At 39.7% G+C, this 9741-nt stretch overlaps 1 protein-coding gene across 5 annotated transcripts in view; it reads right to left on the reverse strand.

The window, feature by feature from the left end:
• Window positions 1-718: 718 nt before the first annotated feature.
• Window positions 719-9741, reverse strand: part of trdmt1 (tRNA aspartic acid methyltransferase 1) — a 90439-nt gene continuing 81416 nt past the window's right edge. The window contains exon 11 of one of the 5 annotated variants that reach the window (XM_043690380.1): window positions 719-2639. In XM_043690380.1, the coding sequence (XP_043546315.1) occupies window positions 2539-2639 (101 nt within the window). In that variant the 3' untranslated portion in view covers window positions 719-2538. The remainder of the gene's footprint in view (window positions 2640-9741) is intronic. The other 4 variants (XM_043690379.1, XM_043690382.1, XM_043690383.1 and 1 more) reach the window with 4 other exon arrangements.

Below are 9741 nucleotides of genomic sequence, written 5' to 3' on the forward strand. Positions count from 1 at the left end.
AGCTGGGGTTGAATTTTTGAAGTGCATCCAGGAGAGCTTTTTGTGCCAATAAACAGATGGTCCTCCTAGAGTTGGGGAATTCTAGGAAATGAAACTGGACAAATGGCTGAAGTTTCAGTGGATAAGCATTTTGGGGATAGTGGCACTTGAGATGGAGTGGCATGGGTTAGCATGTTCCTCTAAGAGTGAAGAGAAAGTGCAGCAAGTCCAGGGATCCCCGGATGTCAAGATGGCAGCAGTGGGGCTCGGCTGCTCGTGGCTTTTGGGATGGGTTCTGCCATATCCTCACAGCTTCATTGTTGCCTTTCCAGCTTGTTTTATTTGCCTGGGCTTCCTACTGAAGTCCTCCTGTGACAGACCGGGGCCTGGTGCATCTTCACCCTTGCTCCATCTCAAGTGGCAGCATTGGAGGACAAATCAGGACCCATCATTCAGCGTCCAGCATCGGGAGAGATGCAGGACCCATGCAGTGTGCCCGTTCTCTAGCTTGGAGGCAGTGGATGCAGAAGGGATGGCACCAATGGCACCAGAAAAGGAGCACATAGCCAGGACCCAGGGAACGATGTCGGACAGGGGCAACTGGAGGAGTAGATAGGGTGAAGTCGACAGAGAGGAAAAGAGGATCTTTTGAAACTTTTAGTAATACCAATTTATTATTTATTTCAGTATTTTACCATTTATACAACTTGTTTAGTAATTTATTCTGTAATCCAAGATGGCGCCAGAACATGGCAACATTACTCATTTTTCACTGCACCTAGGTACAATATATTAAATAAAGCTAAATGTCAAGCGATAGAGTGCTTGATAAAGAGAGAAGAAGAAAAAAATTAAGATTTCTGCTGCACCACTGGTCTGTTTATCCATCTTAAGGTCAGGGCCAAGAACTTCATCCAGTATTTCTGATGAAATCCAATAGAGTTTCACATAACTATGACATAAATTCCATCCCTTGGTATGCCAGTTCTCTTTAGATGACTATCAACATTCCTAGCTGTTTTAATTATTGACAGGCTTTTGGGTTAGCAATTGGAAATTTCCTTGAAACCACCATCTTGCCAGAAATACAGGGAAACGCTGTTTTGGGGAGTTTGCAACCAGTTTACGTGGTGAGTTCCAACTACAAAAATGATATAGACGTCAAACTCATTTCCATTCCAGGTACACAATACATCTACTTCCAAGAAAGGCAATGAAAATTAAACCTTCCTTCTCTGTTGTCAAATAACTGAATAAAATTTAGCATTAAAAAAAACTTTAGTTGCGCATCAGACACTTTGATAAATATTGAAAAGGTTTGGACGCTGGAGGCATTTTTAGTCACATATTTATTCAAAAGAAGTTCAAAAGAAATAGCAGCCAGAACAGACAGATGTATCACCAGCTGCAAACATGAATCCATGATGATATGTTGTTTCCCTGGTGCAAGGGTGAAGGGTCACTACAAACCATGAATCTCCTGCTTTTCCTCTGTAACCTTGCACTTTACTTCTATCCAAATAATCATTCAATACATTCCTGAATTCCTTAATGGAACCTGCCTCCAGAACACTAAAGGAAGGAATTTGCAATAAACCTTTCCAAAATAATATTTTGGCCTGAAGTGATGTTCAATGTCAAATTCTGGACTGGAAGGCTGTAAAGGTTATGAAGAGAATCATATTACAACTATAATAAATGAACAGTAGACTGCCAAATTCTTCAATGAAGACATACAGACTCTTCATTCAATATGACCTGGCATTATTATATAATTCTAAGTCGCTGCATTATATTTCAGAACTAGAAATGATGAAGAAGTAGCGCTTTGAAAGCTAGTGATTCCAAATTAACCTGTTGGATTATAACTAACTTTATCTACCCTAGTTCAATACCGGCACCTCCAAATCAGAACTAGAATACAGAGACATAATAAACAAGGACTTGATGTACAAATAAATAGTGCAATGTAAAACTGCCATGATTGAAACAAAATGACCCTGCATGAAACATTTTGGTTTATTCTTTCAAAATACAAACAATTTGTCATCAGACTAAATTTATTAAACAATTTAAAAATCAGCTTGGTTAAACATTTTAAATATACGAGAATTATTTTAAATTTGTTCACATTACAGTATGTTTTGATTCTTGCACATAACTTTAGCATTGCTGGCTATACCATCATTTGTTGCTTATTCTTAATTGCCCTTGAAAAGATGCCAGTGAAACACCTTGAACTGCTATTGTCTGTCTGGTGGTGTCGGGTACAGTGCTGTTAGGAAGCTGAATAAGAGTTATGTCACAAAACCCCAACTACAAAGCAAAACATTCAGCTTACATTCCATGCCGTACTGATTAAGTTCTGATATTTTAATGCATGGAAGGGCAGACTTGTATGCAGCAATATCAAAAAGACAATTTCAATATATTGATAATATTAAAAACAGGCATATTTATTAGGTAAAATAAGCATTTCCAGATTTATTAGGCAAAATGAGCATTTCCAGATGTACATATTTACACAGAATACATCATAAATCTTATAGGCTTTTGATATCACTGAACCATCAAGCCAATGAGCTTGGCTACCACGTTGATATTGAGGCTGTTTCCAAGCAGACGATAACTTTGTCTCAGTGAAATATTCTGTGGAAAACCTGCAAGGATATTAAAATATAATTAAAAGTAGAAGTAAAAGCTCAAGGAGGAATGGAGAGGTTTCAAACCCAGAAGTGTCAGGTGTCTTTAAATTTAAATACATTTGTGAATTACGTGATTTTAATATATTTGAATATTGCTGAAAAAAGGACATTGTCCAAATTTTGCTCTATTTCTCAAAAATATGAACATAAAGGCAAAGAGAATTTATAACAGAAATGAAAATAGTGCTGTTTAGTGAGTACAGTGCTAAGTTTGCGCTCAAATTTCTCCAAGAGTTCATTAAATCCAAGGTTGTCCCAGCTTACATTTTCAAATACATTAATAATCCCAAAGGTTGATATAGTTCCACAATTCAGCAGGTGTTTAGGCAAGATGAACAAGTTGGTTCTAGGGGTACAAATGTACACATTCCATATCTTATGCATATTCTGAGTACACACATTCTTTCAATTGTTGATTCAGAGCCTTCGAGATGCACAGCATGGAAACAGACTCTTCTGTCCAACTCATCCATGCCGACCAGATATCCTAAATTAATCTAGTCCTATTTGCCAGCATTTGGCCCAAATCCCTCTAAACACTTCCTCTTCATATATTCATCAGATGCCCTTTAAATGTTGTAATTGTACTAGCCTCCACCACTTCCTCCAGCAGCTCATTCCATACATGCACCATCCTCTACGTGAAAATGTTGCCCGCCGCTCAGGTCCCTTTTAAATCTATCCTCACTCACTTTAAACTTATGCCCTCTAGTTTTGAACTCACCCAACCCAGTGAAAAGACATGTCTATTTACCCTATCCATGCCCCTCATGACTTTTCAAACCTCTATAAGGTCACTCCTCAGCCTCTGACGCTCCAGGGAAAGTAACCCCAGCCTATTCAGCCTCTCCCCATAGCTCAAACCCTCCAACCCTGGCAATATCCGTGTGACTCTTTTCTGAACCCTTTCAAGTTTAACAACATTTTTCCAATAGCAGGGAGACAAGAACTGCAAGCAGTACGCCAAAAGAGGCTTAACCAATGTCCCATATAGCTGCAACACGACCTCCCACTCCTGACCAATAAAGGCAAGCATACCAAACACCTTCTTCACTATCCTATCTACCTGCCACTCAACTTTCAAGGCATCTATTTATATCACTATATTATCTCAATAGATCATTGCATCATAAACAGCACCCACTTGATGCAAACCTGCACCATAAACACGCTTTTTTTTAAAACAGATATTTTTATTGGAAAAAAGAAAATTTAAGATTTTTTACAAAATTACAAAAGTAATACAAAGAAGTTTAAACATCAATATAAAACTAAATAAATTTTAAAAAATAACCAAAAAAACGAAAGAAAAACCCAACTAACTACTAATCTATCCTACAAACAACCAAAACATAAAACAGAATATCATACATTACTAACAATAAACAACGAAATAATTAAATAACTAGATGCATGCTCAAAATAGATTTACATCAAGTCATAATAAAACCCGTATTTATAAGGGATTCCTCCTCCTGGGGGTCCCCGAACCAGCCAGAACCACTACCATAGCCTGACAAAAGCCCTGGACAGTATGGCCGAAATATCTGTGCCGATAAGGGCTGCCATGTTTTATAGAATAATTCCGCTTTTTGGTGCACAATATTTGTAAGAAAGTCAAGGGGGATATATTCCATGACTAATCTGTGCCAGTTCGAGAGTCCTGGAGGGCCTTCAGCTACCCAATTCACTAAAATATTTTTCCTTGCACAAAAAGAAAGAATGGTAAATAATTTCCTCTCGTGCACATCCAGGGAGGGAAAATCTGAAGAGCCCAAAAGCACGGACACTGGATCCGATCTAATCTCCGTACCCAAGATCCCTGTCAATGCATTCGCTACTCTATCCAAATACCTACGGATCTTATGGCATGCCCATAGACAATGCGTGAGAGTACCAACTTCTATTTTACATTTAGGACACATTGGGGATGCTCCTGCCTTGAATTTTGCTAGTCGCTCAGGTGCCAATGTGAGCCCTGTGGAGTATCTTTAATTGAATAGCCTGAGTTCTATTACAAATAGAGATCTTTCTGGCATTTTCCCAGCTGTCCTCCCACATTTCTAATGAGACTTCCAACCCGAATTCTTGATGCCAGGTTTTAAATACTTGTTCCATGGCTTAAGATACTTTATTATATAGTGAGTGATAAAGAGTACTAACCAAGGGGGGCCCCATCGGCCAGAGCACTCTCCTTTCCCTATCCAATTTGTAGGGGTTAATTATCAGTGTGGTCTTCTTTTGTATATAGTCTCGTATTTGGAAATACCGAAAAAGGTCTCTGCAGCTGCTCAAAGGTCATCATAACCTCCCCATCGAACAGATCTCCCAAACAGGAGATAGCTCTGGACTTCCAAGTTTTAAATGTAGGATCTGTCACCCCTGGTTGAAATCCTGAAGCTCCCACTATAGGAGTATAAGGAGAGGTTTTTTGCAGGTTACCCTCACCTTGTTGCATTATCCTCCAGGCTTTAATTGTATTCAATGCAAGAGGATTTTTACAATAGTCCATAATAGCTCTCATCTTGTTCATAAATAAAAGATTGATGAGGGGACATTTTGCTTGGGAGGTCTTAATATCTAGCCAAATTGATTGCGGGTCACAAGAGACCCAATCAGCTATATAGGACAATAAGGAACTCAATTGATACCTCCTAAAATCTGGAAAATCCAATCCTCCCCTTGCTTGTGGAAGCTGCAGCTTTTCTAAGTTAATAAGGGGCCGTCTATGATTCCAAATAAAAAAGCCGAGTCAGCCATAAAAGGTTACGCAACGCTTGTCTCGGTAGCATCAGGGGAGCATTCTCATAGGAAATAAAAGACGAGGTAGGATATTCATCTTAACTAGGCTACTCTGCTTAACCCGGATATTGGAAGATCTCCCCAGCGTTGAAGGTCCTGTCTTATTTTCTCTAATAAGTGCACGAAATTAGCTTTATACAGCTGTGTAAATACTGGGGTAATAAAATACCTAAGTACAGAAAACCTTCTAGTGACCACCGAAAGGGAAAACAAGATCCGTCCAGTAAATTAGATACACTGGCAAGACCTCCCAACGGCATGCCCTCAGATTTCATGAAATTGATTTTATAGCCTGAGAACATACCGAATAAGCTGATCACTTGGTTTAGGCGGGGCACAGATATCAAAGAAGAATCACTTAAGAGGAGGAGGACATCGTCAGCATATAGAGTGATTTTATGTTTGCCCGATCCAACCCTCGGAGCCGTTATGTTAGGATCAATTCGCATAGCTTCCGCCAGTAGTTTAATCACTAGCGTGAATAATAATGGTGAAAGAGGACATCCCTGACGACATCCCCTGCCAACACTAAAGCTATCCGAACTTAGACAATTAGTGATCAACGCTGCTTTGGGATCATTATATAACACTGAAACCCATTTACTAAATAGCTCTCCGACACTGAACCTTTCCAATGTATAAAAAAGATATGGCCATTCTACTCAATCAAATGCCTTCTCTGCATCCAAGGAGACAACTAAACCCAGTATTGTTCCCTGTTGGCAGGCTTGTATCATATTTAAGACCCTTCTGATATTAGTTGACCTGCTGCCCCTTATAAACCCCGTCTGGTCCTCTTTTATGATGTATGGTAAGACCCTCCCCAATCTTAATTCTAACATTTTAGAAAGAATTTTGAAATCCATATTTAGTAAGGAAATGGGTCTATATGATGAGCAATCTTCTGGGACCTTTCCCTTTCTAAGAATAAGAGAGATATTTGCTTCTCTCAACAAAGGCAGGAGGCAGCCCTGACTCTATGAATAATTATGCATATTTATGAGTGGCCTGGCCAGTTCCCCTATAAATTCTTTATAGAACTCGACCTGAAATCTATCTGGTCCGGGTGCTTTGCCACTCTGAAGCTGCCTAACCGCGTCAAATACTTCCTGGCTTGTCAGGGGGGCAGTCAAGATCGACACCTGCTCAGAGGTTAAGCCCGGAAGGGTCAGAATTTTAAAAAAGGATTCCATCTTCTCACTTCTATCCTCACAGTCCTGTGATTTATACAGTTCAAAATAGAACTTTCTAAAGGCTGTATTGATCTTTTTACGATCACAAGTCAGGGTAACAGCACTTTCTCTAATGGACGTAATGGCTTGAGGAGCCTTTTTCTTTCTAGCGAGGTATGCTAGATATCTGCCAGGCTTATCACCATATTCAAATAATCTCTGCTTTGTGAATAATATTTCCCTCTTTGCTGTTTGAGTAAGTGCGGTATTCAAGGCTGCCCTAAGGGCTGTGATCCTTTGTAGCTTAGTAATGGAAGGCCTGTCAAGATACATTGTCTCAGCTGCCTTCAAGCAGGTGCTGTTGGTCTCCCTTTTGTCTTTTCCGGGACGCAGAGTATGAGATGATCAAGCCTCGCACACAAGTCTTAGTAGTCTCCCACATCATCGACAGGCTACTGGCTGTACCTGAGTTAATTTCCCAGAAGGTTTTGAATTCCTGCAAAAATACTTTATAAATTTGCTATCCTTCAATAAGAAGGGATCCATTCGCCAATGTCGGGGGCCTATCCCATCATCCCTAATCTTGACTTCCATATATACTGCGGCATGATCAGAAATAGCTATGTTACCTATTTTACAAGACAGTATGGAATTCAAAAGGGTCGAGGAGGCAAAAAACATATCAATTCTGGTATGGCACTTGTGTGGGTTAGACTAGAAAGTAAAGTCTCTGCCCTGGGGGTGAAGGCACCTCCATACATCTACTAGCCCAAGCTCCTCATTCAGATCTGCCAAATGTCTAGATCTCAGAGATATATCCATAGTGCTCTTGGGTATCCTATCTGTCTCTGGGTCCGTAATATAGTTAAAATCTCCTCCTATAATTGTATGGCAGACTCCAAAAGCCATCAACTTAGAGAATGCTTCCATTACAAATTTAAAGGGGTGCGCTGGGGGGCAATAAAGATTCAAAATTCCATATTCCTCTCCATGTATTAGGGCTTTGATCAATATATACCGTCCAGACTCATCTTTTATCTGGCTTAACATTTGGAAAGGAAGATTCTTCCGAAAAAGAATCGCTACTCCCCTACTTTTTGAACTGAAAGATGAGAAAAAAGCCTGATCAAATCCGCCCTGTTGTAGCTTTATATATTCTTTTTCAAGTAGATGTGACTCCTGTAAGAGAGCTACATCAACCCTTTCTTTTTTGAGACTTGATAATATCATTTTCCTTTTGATTGGTGAATTACTCCCCTTGACATTCTAGGTGCACTAAGTGAATAGCTAGCCATGATCGTCCAGGCAAGCCCGAGACCCCCCAGGAGGAATAACCCCATTCAAAGAACCTTGAATAAAGACCGTAAGGATTTCACAAACACAAAAATTCGTAAAAATATTTAAACCAACACAATTAAAAGCTATTCCTAATTGAAAAAAACAACACAAAACATTACTGCTCCTTGGATGCTGTCTGAACTGCCGTGCTTTTCCAGCACCACTCTAAGCTAGAATCTGGTTTCCAGCATCTGCAGTCCTTGTTTTTACCATATTTGAAAGGAGACTTTCTCCATTGTTCCCAGGGGGCATAATTACCTCTCAATAACCCTACCATAACCTCTCCTAGCTAGGGCCCCATAAACAAGCTTAAGTAGAAGTGGTTTGACAAAACAATCAACAATACCACATTAAAAAAATCTGACCATGAGAGTTTATTCTTGAGCTTAGTTTCAGTTTTGATATACCTTTGTCCCAAATCAAACAGGTAGACTTTTTTGCTGACTCCTAGATATAATGCCAAAAACCTAGAAACATAGAACATGGAAAGAGCAGCGGGCTATTTGGCCTTTTGAGTCTGTTCCGTCATTCAGTATGATCATGGCTGATCATCCTACTCTGTACCCTGTTTCTGTTTTTGCCCCATATCCTTTGATCTTTGAAACTGCCCCTGTATGAGCGACAGCAGGAATACTGTGAGGTTCCAAACACAAACACAAATGCATGGTGGCGTTGTTCAGTATCAATGCCAATGTGGACATACACATCTGCAATCTCAACAAAGGAATGGAATAGTCATCCTTAACTAGTGTTACTGTATCATGCCAATCCTAATTTACAGGACTTGCACACTGGATCGCAGTAGTCCATGTGCTAATTTGACATTGCCAGCTCATTGACCATTAAAACAAGCCACGACACATTTTCACTGCAGCGCTATATCACGGTGATCTAGAACAAACATCTTTGTATGAATCAGTATTCATTGAACGTATGAACACAGCAACTTACACAGTTGAAATCAGATTTAACAACATCGTATATGCTTAAATAGATGGTGTTGTCAGGGGATGCCCTCTGGGCTTAACTCTCAGAAACATTATTGTTGAGTGCCATGAGAAACATGCCTTCAATAGAATGATACCTAACCTCCTATCTCTTGCAATTCGTTGATATGTAAATGATACTTTTGTTACATTTGAATCTGCAGCTGTATCTAGGAAATTCCTTAAACATCTTATGCGCTCTAACTTGCATTCAGTCTAACTTATTTCAGAAATTTGAGCAAGAGGAGGTGAAGCTAGCTGTTCATGCAGCTATTATGCACTGGCAACACAAGTGTATTCCCGTCAGGGTGAAAGGGAAGGCTGGTAGGTATAGGGAATGCTGGATGACTAAAGAAATTGAGTGTTTGGTTAAGAACAAAAAGGAAGCATATGTCAGGTATAGACAGGATAGATCGAGTGAATCCTTAGAAGAGCATAAAGGAAGTAGGAGTATACTTAAGAGGGAAATCAGGAGGGCAAAAAGGGGACATGAGATAGCATTGGATTCTCCTTAATTCTAATTGCCAAAGGGTTTTTACAAATTTATTAAGGACAAAAGGGTAACTAGGGAGGGAATACGGCCCCTCAAAGATCAGCAAGGCGGCCTTTATGTGGAGCCACAGAAAATGGGGGAGATACTAAATGAATATTTTTCATCAGTATTTACTGTGGAAAAGGATATGGAAGATATAGACTGTAAGGAAATAGATGGTGACATCTTGCAAAATGTCCAGATTACAGAGGAGGAAGTGTTGGATG

The sequence above is a fragment of the Chiloscyllium plagiosum genome, chromosome 5 (genome assembly GCF_004010195.1).
Source record: "Chiloscyllium plagiosum isolate BGI_BamShark_2017 chromosome 5, ASM401019v2, whole genome shotgun sequence".
In the NCBI taxonomy this organism is placed as follows: Eukaryota; Metazoa; Chordata; class Chondrichthyes; order Orectolobiformes; family Hemiscylliidae; genus Chiloscyllium; species Chiloscyllium plagiosum.